The 16,055-nt window shown below is 43.4% G+C and overlaps 1 protein-coding gene across 1 annotated transcript; it reads right to left on the bottom strand.

The window, feature by feature from the left end:
- Window positions 1–6,149: 6,149 nt before the first annotated feature.
- Window positions 6,150–12,870, bottom strand: SULT6B1 (sulfotransferase family 6B member 1; the record flags this gene model as incomplete). The annotated part of the gene is given in 8 exon segments (XM_081997904.1): window positions 6,150–6,376; window positions 7,279–7,435; window positions 7,724–7,818; window positions 8,480–8,606; window positions 9,596–9,685; window positions 9,937–10,049; window positions 12,668–12,830; window positions 12,832–12,870. Coding segments are annotated over 8 exon segments (915 nt in total). The 3' UTR covers window positions 6,150–6,245.
- Window positions 12,871–16,055: the final 3,185 nt, after the last annotated feature.

Raw genomic sequence — 16,055 nt, 5'->3', positions numbered from 1 at the left:
CGCAAACCGTTCAAAACACTGGCAGTGAAAAATGCAACACGAGAGCGCCCTACAGGGCCTGTTCTTCACTGCACGGAAACTTGGAAATCACTCGTGTATAAAATACACGCTCTGTCTCACTGTGCATCAGATTGCTTATTTAAAATGGCAATAGTCAGGGCACAGGGGCCGGAGAGGCATAAAATGGCCTGCAAAAGCAATTAAGTGCCACAGAGACATTCACATTTGATAACCACAGAAGACTGTTTATTGCCCTGTTTACTCCTCCACCATGAATATTGCGCTCCATGGTACGACAACAGGAGGCCTGAGCAAACCCCAGCGCTCGGACACATTTGTTTCTTCACACTTCCCACCGGCATCACCATGCAGCTGGCTTTCCCAAGGTTTTTTGCTCCAAATGATAATCTCCAGCTGTACGGGGAATGCACTCATCAAACACACAAAGCCTTCAGAGCCACTCTCCTTTCCACGTCCACTTGTTTTGTGTGCTCCCATTCCCCCACATCCTCCCACGCCATGTTTTTTCTCTCTCGTAAGACCACAGTCAGGTTTTACTGCTAGAAAATCCTCAGGAGGTCAGGATTCAGACAGCATGGGGGACAGCATTCACCACCACCCCTCAGCCACTGCTCACCCCAGGCAGGCTGGCACAAGAGGCCTGTCGGTCACCAGGAGGGGAACTGACTCCCCCATGTATTCGCCCCAGCTCTGTCTGAGAGCTGAACTTTCATAAATTTTTCAGACACGGGAGAACAACTCCTCCCACCTTTAAAAGCAAGCTGTGTAGTGCTGGACAGCCCAAGAGAGAAAACTCCTGTGGCAGGAGAGGCCCAGGTCGGTGGGTTGTGGCAGCCACGGAAGAACCCGCTTTCCCGCCGCTCCTGAGGCAAGGCGAGGCAAGAAGGGTTCTCCCTCCGCAACCTCCCCTCAGCACGGCGAGGGCCCCGGCCTCACATCTAACATGACGCCGACAGGCGTCTGTGCCCCATTTCGGAGGGACTGAGGTGCAGGGCAGCCCAGCCTCCACCGCTGCTCCTCGTCCTACTCCAGTTAACGTCCCAACCTCCTGAGGCAGGGCTGCCCGTTTAACGGGAAGACTACTTAATGGTGCCTTGACGGAGGCAGCCTCCAGCAGGCCATGCCCCAGCTCTCCCCGGCAGGGGCAGAGAGGCCCCTCAAGGCCCCCCCCGACATAAGGTCTCACGGCCTGGGTGCATAATGTCTCTGTTTATATTTTGTCAGCACAACATCACAGTAACTTTTCTATGGCGACGCATAAATGGCCGACCGTGCTCTTGGTACCACAGCAGCAAGAAAGGCGGGTGTCCAGGAGCTTGTGCATTGCAAGGGAGGACAAACACAGTGGCTTGCCAGGGGAAAGAAAGAAACAAACAAAAAGAAGAAAAATGAAGAGTTTGCTAAATAAATAACAGTCCGGGGGAAAAAAAATTCCATGCCACCAGGAAAAAACAGGGTGGATTGTGCTGGGAGACAAGAAAAAACAATGAAAATTGTAAATGGCATAAATACTTGCCCACTGAATGAAAGAAGAGACCAGCCCGGTCATCTGCAGAAACTATTCCGATCACTCTGTGCCTGCAGAAAAGAAATTAAGAAGAGGGAAGAATAGAAGCGCTCCATTTTCATGGAGTGTTTTTGTTGTTTTGTTGTTGGGGTTTTTACATTTTTGGGGACATGGCTAATGCCTAAGATTATCGTGTATTTAATGTTTTCCTCTGAATATAAACACATTGTCTTTGGATCTATCAGAAATACACAATAATGAAACTATGACTTATTTACCTGCTGGAGGAACATTAATGAGTGTTGTAGTAATGAAAACGGCTTCACTGGCTTGTAAAATGCAAAACAGCAGGGAACTCACTGGAGACCCCACAAGCATATGTCAATAAGCTTGTATTATTCACAAGTACACAGGTCTCCCCAGGCACCAGTTTCCCAGCCTCTTTATTTCCTGACTGCTCCTGACGGCCTCACATTTTGAGCAAAGTCAAAGACTAATTTTCTATCTATCTTCCTCAAGCCTCTGAAGTTTTTGCAGAAGGCAAATGCTCATATGAAAAACTTTCCATTCAGATGCAAACTGAATATTTTACGGGCTAATACTTCATATTATCCAATCTACAAGTATTACAAAGTGCGATAGCAATACAGGACAATTGTACCCATGACCATAAACACCTGAACGTAAGTAGCATTTTAGCAGACTGCTCTAGCAATGCATTGAGACACCGCACTGACACAATACGTGCTCATTCATAATGTTGTTGTTCTCTATTTCTCTCCTTTGCATCAATCCTGACAATATTAACATCTGTAACAATTACTGGCCAGTCTCATTCCAACACTTCCAGTGCACATTGACAAGCTCTGCAGCATGTTAAGAGTAAAACAAAAGGTGCTCATCCCCACCAAAGGTGACCATTCAGCCAAAATTCAGATCAAAGTGTTAGGACTTTAAAAAAAAAAATCAGAATACAAGTCCAGGAATTTGTTGTCATAACAAGATTGCGATGACTGTATTTCATGTCCCCCTTCATTATAAATCCATTTGGCATCCTTTCTAACAGCCATCCTACCCTCAGAAAAAAAATTATTTGATGTTCCTGTAGCTGTCATATGTGCCCTGTACTTTTACAGCATTTCTATTGTAATTCAACATTAATTATCTTTCCAGTTAAGGTACTGCATAATGTTGTAATATGAAATGCTCACATTTTGTAAATGAGAAAATGGAGCTCAGTTCTGTCTGCTTTGATCCCATTTTACTTTCATTATCATTCAGCACCAGAATTCTTTTCCCTTTTGGTTGGGCTATTGACAGCCTGAACACACACAAGGGAGCCATCTCTCGCATACAAAAGATACATTTATACTCCTCTTTTCCAAGAAGACCTCCAATTTCTCTTTTTCAATATCATTTTAATATACTTTCCTGCCTTATGGTTGTTACTGAACACTCGTAAGGGAAATGGAGGTGACAAAAGTACTAACAGAATGGCATTTACCAGCTACCATAAATGTAGACATCATAAATACTTACAACTGCTGGAAAATGGTAAGTGTGAAGCAGGTCACAAATACAGAAAAAATGAAATCAAAACTGTGGTCAGGGAGTGAAAATCATCTATCATTCTTTAGAAGTGGAACAATACAACATATTGGTTAAATGTTGTGTGTCAAAAATACCATTTAAAGTTTTACTGCTGAGTACCATAATAAAAAGTATAAAAGGAAAAACAGAGATAAAGTATAAAATACAGAAATGGAAAAGATATAACCAAAAATTGCTCCCTATATGTATGGCTGAAAGAATATATGACTGGTGATTTTCCACAATGAGGAGTTTAATTTTCCTGTTGGGTTTAAATCTTTTGTTTAGTTTTGTTGTTGTCAATAGCTGCAGTCATTGTTGGCTACTGGATTTGACCTTCCATGCCACCATCTCAAAGCACTTGACAGTGCTTTTTCATCCTGAATGTGCTTAAGTGCTCGAGGAAGGTACAAATTCTCCCTTTCTCCGGTGACATTATGTCTAGCTTTCTTCCCTGTTACCCCACCACATCATTTCTAACAGAATGGAACCTACAACACAGAGAGCTGCAAAAAAAATCAGTCACCCCTCACGCTCACTATACTCGATGTTCTTTAATGCTCATCATTAGCTGGCAACTACCGAGTATGTGAATATGAGCTGAGAAGAATGTGCAGCTGAGACTGAAGGAATTTAAGAATGTCACCTATAAAGCATTCCCTCAGATAGCTAAACAACCTCAGCTTAAATAACCTTGCTGGTCAAACGGTGTAAAAATTTAAGAGTGGCCTATTTAGCATCTTGAGGTAGGATTTCCTCTCAAACTGCCTTGGAATACTTCATTGTAATCTTAAACTGAGAAATACAGCGGTTTAAGTGGACAGTCTGGCTGTTATGGATCTATCAGTAATTCAGGCAACCTACTTTAATAGGAAGTAGTGCTCCTGTTTCAACATCATCCTCAACCACAGCCTTCTGAACTTCCTTTTATTAATTGCTTAGCAATGATCTTGACCTACTCCTGCAGCAGGTACAGCTGAGGCGAATACCATGGAATACTGCTGCTTTTTCCAGTGCCTATGTAAAGCTCACAGGGAACCTCAGATTTGCTCGAGATAGCTTTAACAATCTGAAACTTTCATTTGTTTGGTATTAACCCACTTCATTCTGATACGGTTTGGTTTTGTGTGTTCTATTTTGCTCTTCAATCTTCACTGCTACCCCACTTTTGGTTTACTTATTTTAAATGTCCATTATTACAGCTGTTAATTTTGAAAGCACATTCACATCTGCATCAATCCTTTCTTCCCAACATGTGAATGACAGCCTTTGAGACAATGGCAACTTAGCTAGTCAACCTAAAGGACCAACAGCTGGAGGTTTTTTGTGCCGTCACTGAGCTGTATGCAGTTTTCATTGCTACAGCAAACATGGCTAAAAAAGAAGAAAATTAGAAGGGGAATATGCCAGGAAAGACAGACAAGCAAGATTTTGTGAAGATCTGACTACAAAATTACAAGAGTTCCCAACTATGCATTGAAGTTAATTTGTCTTAATCATTCCTCTGTCACTGGCAGACTTTTAGAAAGGGATTCTCAGCACAGAATGACTGGAGGTTTGTTGTTCAGCTAACAAAAGTGTGCAGCAGCAGGTCTCACTGCGTCCATCTGTGTCAACACCTCAAATACCCAATACTTGAGTTTTCAGCCTGGCTAAGATATGTTCTTCACCTAACAAACACCACTGTAACAAACACTCATTCTGCCAAGTAATTTACTACACTTAAGACGATTATTTCTCAGACAGAAGATGACAAACTATAAGGAGGAAGACTGTAACCTCCCCTATAGCTAAATTAGCAATCGTGTGCCCATGACCCGCACATTCATTCTCTGAGTGCTTTTTCCTTTGTACTCTTTCTCTTCTGAGATAAAGAAATGCCTCTGGTGGGGAGAACAACCAGCTGTCAAAGACTGCTGTTTAACCTGCCTCCCGTGGGAAAACCACAGCCTAAAAAGGCAGGCCTTTAGGAAGCCATCCAATGTTCAACCATCTTGTGCACACCAGTTTTCTGGTTCCATCAAAGGACAGTCATTCTGTTCTTGACAGTGACACTTCAAAGCTCCCAGACAGATGTCCAGAAAAAATCCACATCCTAGCTCTGAGATCGTATTACTGTCAGGCATAAAGTAAGACAGGCAAACCCAGGCAACCCAGGCAAAGGCTCAACTTCCAAAGTTATGCAAGTAGCACACTTCCTTCTCACATGTCTAATAAGTCCCTGCTTCCAAGCAACTCAACCAAATGGTTACCAACCCCTCTGCCTTGATACCATAAAGAAGAGAATTCCCCCTATTTCTCCCCATCCAGGAGCTGCTTCATTCGCTTTCTCAATATTCAAGGCAGCATGGGTGTTCAGGAGTCCCAACAATCATGTGGACAAAACCTGGTATTCTCAACATGTGCTTCCAGTTTCTCCAGTGGGTAACACTGTGCTGAGGTTAAGCAACAAAGCAAGTCACCACCAGAAGGGGAACTCCAACATGCATGAGAAAGTTCTGTCCAAGGCAATTCCTTCAGTTACTCAGGATGAGATCTCACACTACCAAAGGAAAGAGAAATATTATTGCCGAAAGGGGGAGAAAATTTTCACCACCGAGTTTACTTTTTTCACACATTTATCAGCACACAGAAAGTGGCAAAAGACAACTACAACAAGACCTTTTGAAATTTCATTTTACACTATGAACTTAGAAATTAAAATTATATGCAAATACTATAAATGTAGACATTAAGAATCAAAATGATGCTTCATTGTTGTTTTAAAAAATCTCTTGGAAAATCACTCCCAACATCCTGAATACACTTCCAGTGATTTCAGCAGGTTTAGCTAATGCATAAATATTCCACACAGGATTCTACTAGGTAACATGAAATCATAGCTAAAAATCAGTGTTAAAAACCAAGCAGGGTCAAAGAACTGCAAGTCATTTAAGACAATCCAGTGAAGCCAATGATACTAACTGCACAAGCAAGGATTACTGGTGTAAGTTAAGACAGCAGAAACAGGTTTGCAAACTGCATGGGTTTTCAAAATTTTTTAACCAGATATTGTCCTGGTTTCTGTTTTATTTCATAAAAGTGAATGAAAAACAGCCCGGAGATGAGTTTTTTCTCTAAAGGAGGTTCAGGCCTTGCAGTACACATCATATTTTAATTTTGCTCCCAGCTTAGTTCCTCCTAAGCAGACTTTGAATTTGGCATCCATTTCCTGGTTCTGAGCTTCAGTGAAAAGATTTTTCCAGTCACCAACAACACCTGCAATTTAAGAAAAATAAAATAATACCCTTGACTGTAAGGACGAAGGAATAAGATTTAAAACAAAAAACTACCTTGTTTCTCTTATTATCATATTTCAGGATAATCCCTTTTTCTTTTTTTTTTTTTCCCCTGCAAGAAAAGAACCTCTGACCCAAGCATACACTCTTATGTTTGCCTTGTGTTTGGTGTCCTCAGTAGAATGTGAACATAAAGCAAACATTGGAAGCTACTGGTCTGCCTTCATAGCTTTGGCATGTGTCTTGTGCAGCTGCAGAAGACTATAAAGGATGACCAGCAGTTGTAAAACCAACACAGAAAGTTCAAAGATGCAGCTTTTAACTGCAAGAACTTTGTGCACTACAACCAGACACTGCCCTACACTGCAGTCTACCTTTAATCTAGATTTTGGAGAGCCCACAGTCTGAGGTTGTCTCAGTCTACAGCTTTAGCTTGATCCATGGCTAAAAGACACGCATCAATCTGTGGAGTGTCTGGATTCCACATTCTCAGGTTCTCAGGCAATTGCAAGGTTATTTAGAAAACTCAAGAAGAAAAATCTGTGGAGGCACTCTGTAGACCGAGCACCAGGCCATCCCCTGTACTCACAGAAGCCAAAATAAAACTCTTCTTTGTTTTAATTGGTGCTTACTGCATAGCACAACTGAAGGGTGTGCTACTTGTAGGGCACTTCTGCTAATCACATTATCAAGAGCTTTATCGAATGGTACTGGCCCTTGTGATGAAATCAAGTGACAGTGTCCTCAAAAAAAAATGAATGTTTCTTAAACAACTCCGAACCTTGAAAATTATACATAAAGATTAACCATTTACTGATCCAAATTCCTGTCTCCCCAAGATGCAGTGCCACCACTCATTATCCTGTCAAAATACAAATTTACCTTTGCGGAAAAGAATTGAGCCAACAGCACCATAAGTCTCCTGAGCCTTATCCTTCACTGCCTGGAAAGTGGCCCTGTCTGCAATGGAGTGGATCTGCTCTGCTGTTGGGGAGAATCCAAAGAATTCAGCTATCTGCTTTACACTGGCAGTCAGGTTCTGAAAGCAATACAGTGAAAGGGAGACATGTAATATGCTTCCTCTAAAAATGCACATCCCAAGTGGGTAACACTTTTGCCATCATCTATTAACAAGACGTATTTTCCTTCACAGTATGTTTTCTGCATTAAACTGGAGCTCAACTTTCGTATAGCCAGCCTCAGTTTGTCATTAATATCAGCTTGATTTTGCTCTTTCAGAAACCTGTGCCTTTTGTTGTTAATTTCAGCAGATTTCAAGGATGGGCTCAGATCTGTTTTGCCTGTCAGTATAGAGCATGTGCTTTACCTCTTTCAGGTCTTCATATATTATGATCATTGTATTCTCATCCTCAATGTGTTTGTTCCAGGTGACTGCATGATCAAAATAGGATCCCCAGCCAACTGCAAAGAGGAGAAAAAAGCATCAGTGTGACCTTTTCTTACTGGGTACTTATTTCTCTCCAACTGAAGAACTGCCTTCTGTTGCCTGTCCGTTACATTAATGCAAACAAACGGAACAGCCTGTCCTTTCTGTGGTACATTACTGTACAACAGAACAACAGAGGTTTCCTCTGGACTTTTGTAGGTAAATGTTTTCCACACAGAAACATGAACTTCACTGTGTGCTTCCCCTCTGTTACGATACTGCCATTTAAACACCTCTTAAAAGCCAAAGCCAGACATCAGTCTGAATCTAAAATTTGTGTTGCTAATGAGGTGTTCAGTCTCATGTTCAGGAACCCTAAAGACAACAAACTGTCATTTCATTAACATTTTGATCTGTACAATTTTCTCCATCACTAAGTGGTGGAATGTTGACTCAATGCCATTGTCAAGCTCCCATGCAACCTCCTCACACTTGCTTGGATGAGCAAAATACCCAGAAGCAAAGCATCTTTTGGACATTCTCCCCATTCTGGCATTCAGCTGCCTCCTTTATCATGACATATGGCCATCAGTAAACTAATTACGACACAGCTGTTTTCCCTCTGGCCCCATTTAGTTGTTTTTAAATATTTTTTTCTGTTGCTTTTTCAGCTACATTCAGTAACTATAACAATACCTTTCCCATTCATGAACTCTGAGAAGAACTCATCCCAGCAGCTGTAACTAGGGACGCTTGGCACATTGTTGTGGAAATGGAAAAATGAAACAGCTGTATCTTTAGGGTTTCGAAACAGCACTAGGATCTGGAGTGGGAGAAAGAGGTCAACAATTTTAGATCACTTACTTCCCCTTGCAACCAAAATGAGAGTATATGCAAACATTCTGCAGTCAATAACATATTGGGGACACAAAATATTTTATTAGTTAAGGAATGGAGAAAAAATTCATAATGTGATCATAATAAAGACTTTGTTACCACTTCTAAGATTCGCTTATGTCATGAAGAAATTGTAGAAAGAAGCAACTGGAAAAAGTGTAATATTGTCATTGAATACTATTCCATACTTACCTAAGACCTGGGAAATTGTAAGGAACCATTTGCCAAAGCCCTCCTAGGAAAAGCCAAATCTGCTTAATCCTCCTTTAGAAACCCATTTTTCAAAGCAAGGCAATAATATTCTTGAAATCCTAAGAGACTGTAATCCTCAGAGAAGCGTAAACACTTCTGAAAACATGTTAGTATACACATTAAATTTTTTTGTTATACACATATTTTTTCCCATCTTGTACAGGAAAAAATACCAATGAAACATGGAAAAAATCCCCATCCCTCAACCAATTATTTCCTTCATCTGTGGTACATCTCCTAAGTGCTATGTATCCACCATTGTTCAGTGACTGAGCATGAGAAATACAAAAGTTTTAACAGCACGACTCTTTGCAAGGAGATAGTCAATGTCCCAGAGATACTGCTGCGACATTCATTCCCACCACGGTTGTGCATAGAAAAGAGCAACAAAAAATGAAAGTGTGACACTCCAGCTGTTTCTGAGCACTGCAACAGCCTCAGGAGTTGATCTTGTTATGTCAACTACATCACCCCTAAGGCTACTGTAAATTGTAGGGGATGCTAAGCCAACCCAGGCATCATGAGACTCCCACTGTCTCCAAGTTGCTTTCCCCCAGTGCCACCTGCTCGGGCACAAGAAAAGGATGTGGCCTCAAAATTACTCTTGCGTGCTGGTACTGTCAGAGAGATAAGGCTTGTTCTTGGAATAAGAAAAAAGCCCACCTTGGCTTTGTTCTTGAATATAGACTTGGGGAGGCAATCATAATTCAGATGTGTTGCCAAAATCCTTGGAGATGGAATCTGCTTCATCCTCTTTAGAAATAAACAGAACCATAAGTGAGAACAGGTGTATTACATGGGTGCAGCAATGATCTCTGAGAGTCACCTGTGTGAAACAGCCCCTAATGAAAAGGCATTAGTCAGCCAAGATTATCTTTTTTCCCCTCTCAGGAGAAGTATCTTTACTTGCTGCATGACTTTGTTTTAATAACTTGGAGGGAGGGGGTGTGCAGGAGAGAGAAAACAACAGATTTTAAGTGGTTCAGTAGTTTCTTTTCACTAACCTGATATTTATCTGGATCTCCACATTCAATAAATGATAGTTCTGTGCTTACAGGTTTACTCTGGATAGTTGTAAATATCAAATCACTTAAAATCTGGATAAGCCAGTTCACACCTGCACCAAGAAACACAGAGAACAAAATAAAACATATCAGAGGTTTATATAAGATCTCAGAGCCTTCTCATTACATGGCTTAATTCAGCATAATACACAGTCATCAAATGACAAATAATACCAAAGCGCTCAAATGATCATAACCAAAATAATGTTTTCCGTTAATGAGATCCTCAACAGCTTCTTAACTGTGACCTTCTTGGGTCACTTGTAACTGGTATGTGGAAAGCAGTGGAGGCAGAACTGACTCAACAATGCACTTAACATCTTTTTCATATATTCATAAAACAGTCAGTGACAGACAATAAAGAGGGCTTTCCTGTCTTTTACAGAGAAACACCTGGGAAGGGTCTGCATAGGAGAAGGAAGGAATGAGCAGGGAGCTTCCCTCAGTCTGCCAAGGAAAGTGTCTGCCTCTCTCTACAGCCCTGGGTCAAGGACAAAATGGAGTCATCTATTCCATGTCACTGCCAGTGCTTGTCCTCAGTCATGCCTGTTGCCATCTCCATAAAGCACATGCCAGAACCAGTGCTAGAACAGGTGTTACCCACTGGACACTTGCATCCCTCCCCACTCCTCACCCTTTGGAAGAGATCTTGCAGCAAAGCCTCCCCCATACCACACCCGCTTCCAGCGTGAGCCTGCGGCCAGCTCCTGGAGCTGCGCCGTGGTGCCTGCTTCCCCAAGGTTTCCATGAACCACATTTGCTCCGCTGATGCTCTGCTGATTGCTGGCAGGACAGAGAAAGGAACAGCGTGTTCACCTTGGCCCACAGCAGCCTCCCCACGTCCTTGCGGGGAGGCACTTGGAAGGTTTCCTGCTGGGCCCACAGAGATGGAGCTGCAGAGTTGCCGCCGCCTCCTGCATGCTGTGAGTCCCCTGTGAACGCAGCTGCCAGAGGCACAAAGAGGGAACGCACAATGCAAACCTCATTGTTTTCAGTGGGGAGTTATTCCCAGAAAGGAATAAATTCCATCCCATGTTATAAAAGTGCCTCAGGATGTTTGGATGGAAGCAGCTGATACATGACATTTATACAGTGACGTGTATACAATGTGTACACATCATATAATGTCTTATAATACATATATTACATTTATATACCACCCAAGATCATACTTACATATAAGACATTGTATGATGTATATCATTTATATCACTCTTCTATTTACGTACAGATCAGAGCCAGAAGCATTGGACTCTCCAAACCCATGTCCTCATTTGCCCAGTATTAACTGCATGTGCATAAACATAAATTTTATTTTAACAAAAAGCTACAGTTGATAAACCTAAAAATCCTAGCGTCTAAATCCCTACTCGCTTCCCACAACCATGTGACCTGTCCCTGGGAAGCACTGCATTCTGGAGCTCCATCATCCTTTACCCTTACCTCATCAACAGTTCTCTGCATCAGAGTTTTCCTCTCCACTGCACATACCTGAGTTGGGGAAAACCTTTTCTACAGTGAAACTTCACTGTAACTTAACCTCCACAACACTTAATAAGAAAAAGGAATGAGGACAATATTGAAGCTTTGAGAGACAAAGCTTTTGAAAGGCCTGTAATCCCAAACCCAATGGGATTACAGGCTCCTTAAAATAAAGATGCACTTTTCACATTTTGTGCCTCCTCTCTCCTTTTGTATTTGTCCTCTCTTTCTCTTGGTTCAGTGTCCTGTCTCACAGCTGCTGTAAATTCACCCTAAACAGTACAGGCATACTTCTTAAGCCTCTAAATACACTACAGTTTCTCTCCAGATCAGAACTCACCAGCCAATGGGAATTCTATGAGACCTTGACCTAGAACTCTCTGGTTAGAGCCCAACTTGACCACATCAACTATCATGCTAGTGCAATGAAATCTTTCCCTGGACCCACATTGCCTCTGACAACCCTACGCTTCTGATGCCTGGGTATCAAAGAAGAAACATATGCTTGGATTGGTTTTCCTACATTAGCAAAACCCATCCCTTCCTTGTAAGCAACCATGTCACAACTGGCATTCAATAAAACTGACCAAAATCAACTAGTTGGTTGTTTGGGTTTTTTTCACTGCTCCTGTTACATCTTTCCTCCTTTCTGCACACCTCTGACTAAAAGATTTAGACTTCCAGTCTTAGTCAATACCATTTTGCAGAAACAAAACAAAAAATAATGCCGATATTGAATAATGCCAAGAAACAGCTTATAACTTTGCCATAAAGATGCTGTGCCATGTCACTTTCTACACCTTAAAGAGTCTCATGAATAACTTTATTGCTTTTGTACGCTACACAACATTACATTACTAACACGCTTTTCAGGATACAGATTATCATACTGGCAGAGTTGTCTTGTCCCACTCACGTAAATAACTAAATGTTTTATTCTCATTTCTGAAGCCAAAAATATCTCTGCACACTGAAACTTTTCTTTTCCGAAATATAAACCATACTAAAAAGCAGTGCAACAGACTGCTTAATTAAGATAAAGCTGGATAAAAACCTGCTGCCCCTCCTTGTAGTAGAAATGCCCAATGTCCTCACACAATGTACAACCACAATCAGTTGTTCTTCCTTCTTATTGTGTCAGCTAATTACAGTATTGTAGACTACAGCAAGCAATTTGTAATGTATTCACCGCATTTGGGGTAGGACACCAGCACCATATCATCTCTTCTGGCTTCCAGGTTCTCCAGGGCTTGGAACGTTTCCACACTGCACACTGTGACAGGATATGGGGTCCCATGATAGGAGAACAGCAGATCCTTCAAGGTAAGGCCTCCAGACTTTGCCAACACTCGTATCTATCTCATCAACTAAGGCTTTTTTATCTGCAGCCATGTTTACCACCTTCAGGGTGTGAAACTGTTAGTCTAATGCAGGAAGTGCCTTTATGCATTTTTAAGTGGTGGAGTAGAAAACTTTGGCATTACTTCTGCCCTCCCCCAAATTTGATACGTTTCCTTCTCTCCTCCCTTACCACCTTTCTGGAAATGGAAGCTGGATTGATCCTGTCAATTTACAATCTACAGAGCAGGAATTACTTGAGTAAGAAATCCCACTGACAGCAAGTAATACTTGCAAGCTCAGCCACCAGGGAGAACAGCATTGGAAAATGAATCACCCTGTACGAAGGAAAAGCAAAATACTGTATGTAATCTTACGTAACAATAGGAAAAAAGAGGATCTCATAAAGAAAAGAAAGTCCCTAATAAGAAAAATCCCAAGAGGTTTTATTTTGGCAATAAAGTCAGCCCCATACTATGAGTGAAGCGAAACAGATAGTGACTAACAGAAAACAATGACATCAAAACCATAAAACAGAGAGAACAATACTGAGAGGGAAGGGGTGCTGCCATTTTAGGTACAACCTAAATTGTACCTATATTACCTATATTAGGTAATATCCTCTGTGGGAGCTAGTCTGCACTAATGTCCTTTTTCATGTCAAAAAGACAATTAAATACTGAGATTTTGCATGGCACAGTTTTTTTAAACAACCCCATGATAGAACCAGGATCTCTTTTCTAATGGCCATGAGCTTTATGGATCTAGCTGTTTTCTGCTAGCAGGAAACACAAACGGACCGGTGCTGGCTCCCAGGAGGAGCAGAGGAACTCCTCCACCAGTTGAAGCGGCAGGACAGCAGTACTGAAGCACAGGCCTGCTCCCTCGCCTATCAGGGAACACCTGCTGAAGTGCCTCAACATGAGGCAGCAAAGCCTGACCCAGCCCGGCCCCTTAGCTGTGCTGGGCACACACACATGCTGCCAGCTCACAGCTCAAACTGCGACGTGAGGACAGCGGGTCCCCCAAGCAGCAGGGAAAGGCAGTGGCGAGTCGGACCTGCTGCCAGCAGCCAGAGAAAACCGCCGAGGACGAGCGGCAGCAGCCAAGGACTGCCACCTGCACCCAAAGCCATCACCGTGCTAAGCAACGGCCCCGCCTGGGCCCGCACAGGCAGCCGCAGACCAGGGATGGGGGTGAGCCGCGGGTTGCTGGTGAGCCGCGGGTTGCTGAGACGTGCCTCTACCTCCGGTCTGCCTGCGACCGGCCAGCAGGTCTGCGCCTCGGGGAAAACCCCAGCCACCACGGTGCGCACTGGGTCGGCCATTACGTGACCAGGCGCAAGCGCGAGGAAAGAATGCGCACGCGCGGCCCGCCTATGCGGAAAAGGTGCGCAAACTTGCAGGCGGCGCGGGCGCACTGCGCATGCGCGGCCGTTAGCGGCGGTAACGGAAGGGCGCCGTGCCCTGGGGGCGGTGATGGTGCAGCGCGTCGTGAAGGGGCTGCTGCTGCTGGAGGTGGCGGGGGTGCTCGGCGTGCTCCTGCTCTACCGCGCCATGGACCGTAGCCAAGGTGCGGCGGGGCGGCCGGGGGTCGCGCCCCGCCAGGGTGGGGGGCGGCTGCCAGCGCCGCTGGGACTGGGGGAAGCTCCTCCACACGGCGGCCGCCCGCGGTGTCTCACGCTGCCGCGGCCCGTACGCTGCCTGCCTACGCGCGCGGCTTGTTTAAGAAAACCTGCCGTGTTGGGGTCAGTAGTTTGGCTTGTATTAGTGTAGGTACAGAGTAGGCGCCCACAACGCGGAACCCCAAGGACAGCTGTTGAAGAACAAGCTGCTGTTTTAGTTTTACAAAACCAAAACCGTGGAGTTTTGGTCTCAAGCGTCTGAAAGGCAGCCCGCGGCCACCAGGAGCAAAGCTGAATCTTGCACGTTTTGGTAGTAACAGCACCGGCTCAAATGGGGACTTGCAAAGGAGAGGCTGCCTGCAAATGGGGCAGGAATTGATCAGTCCTGTTCTGGGCAGCTGGTGTTCAGCCATTGAAGCAATCCTCTTGCTTCATTCTAGGTCTCACTGGCTCCGTGACTTGACATTTCCCATGCAGAGAACAGACCCAGCTGGCAAGTGGATGAGGCAGCCAGTAGCATCTTCCAAACAATTTAGCTTCAGTCCTAAGTAACACAAAATAAGCCAGGCATCAACTTTGCTACTGCAAGATTTGCTCTGCGCAGCAGTGGCCTTATTTTGTAGTCAGGGCTCTGCAGGGTGCGGTGCTAGTTGGCCAGACCTGTGCCCCTGCAGGAAAAGGCAGTCGGTCCCGCTACCTGCAGGGTCCCTGCAAGCTGAAATGAAGCTGCTGCTGTGGCTGGAGGGGTGTGAGCCCACCCAGTCATCAGTAGTGTGGTCTTACACGAAGTTCAAGCTGACCTTCACCAACACTACAGCAGTTTGCATTTGTTACCCCAGATTCAGAAGCTAGCAGGCTGTTACACTTAATCTATCTTTCTTGGCATTTTTATTAAAAAATACAGAACTAAATGTGGATAACAGATATATGGGCCTGTCTTGGTAACTCAGTGCTGGCTTTCTCATTTCTCCCCCTTTTCAGTTCCAGGTCCTAGTTCTTACATGCCTTTGCAGAAGATTTTCTTAAGCTGTAGTTCTGTAAGGTACAGCAAGCTCATCTAACAGCTCAGTGCGCTCAGAATTAGGCTTTTACCACTTTCTTTGTGCTAGTACTAGCACTAATAAGATCCTTGTATGACCTGCTGTAAATCATTAAAATAGCATAAAGCTATCATTACATGATTTTCTACTGGGTTGACAGAGCGGCCAAAAAAAAGGATTCACTGAACACCTAAAGCTGCGTGAAGAAACAAAGTCGTTTTCCCAATTTTCATTTGCAAATTGGGAATTCTATGAGAAGCATTCAGCTTCCTGTGAATCTGTTGCTTGTATTGGGCTATCACAATTGTGAGAAAGCTCAAAAAAAGCTGTGATGATGAGGCTGCACATGAGTGACCTGAACACAGTCTGTGATACAATATAAAAAAAAAAAAAAAGTAAATTCAGGTCACATTATTTAATGGTGGCTGTAACTAAGGAGCTCAGAAAAACTTAGATAAAACTAATCTAGTTAGAAAAATAGTGCATTTAATTTGTCTTAAAATATGTTGTGTAAAGTAACTGCATTTTATCTTTCTTGTCAGATTTCAGATATACAATGCAGAAGAGGTTTCCAT

The sequence above is a fragment of the Phaethon aethereus genome (genome assembly GCF_964289735.1).
Source record: "Phaethon aethereus genome assembly, chromosome: 3".
In the NCBI taxonomy this organism is placed as follows: domain Eukaryota; kingdom Metazoa; phylum Chordata; class Aves; order Phaethontiformes; family Phaethontidae; genus Phaethon; species Phaethon aethereus.
The sequence above is the reverse complement of the archived record's forward strand: the minus strand, read 5'-3'. Positions and strand labels throughout refer to the sequence as shown.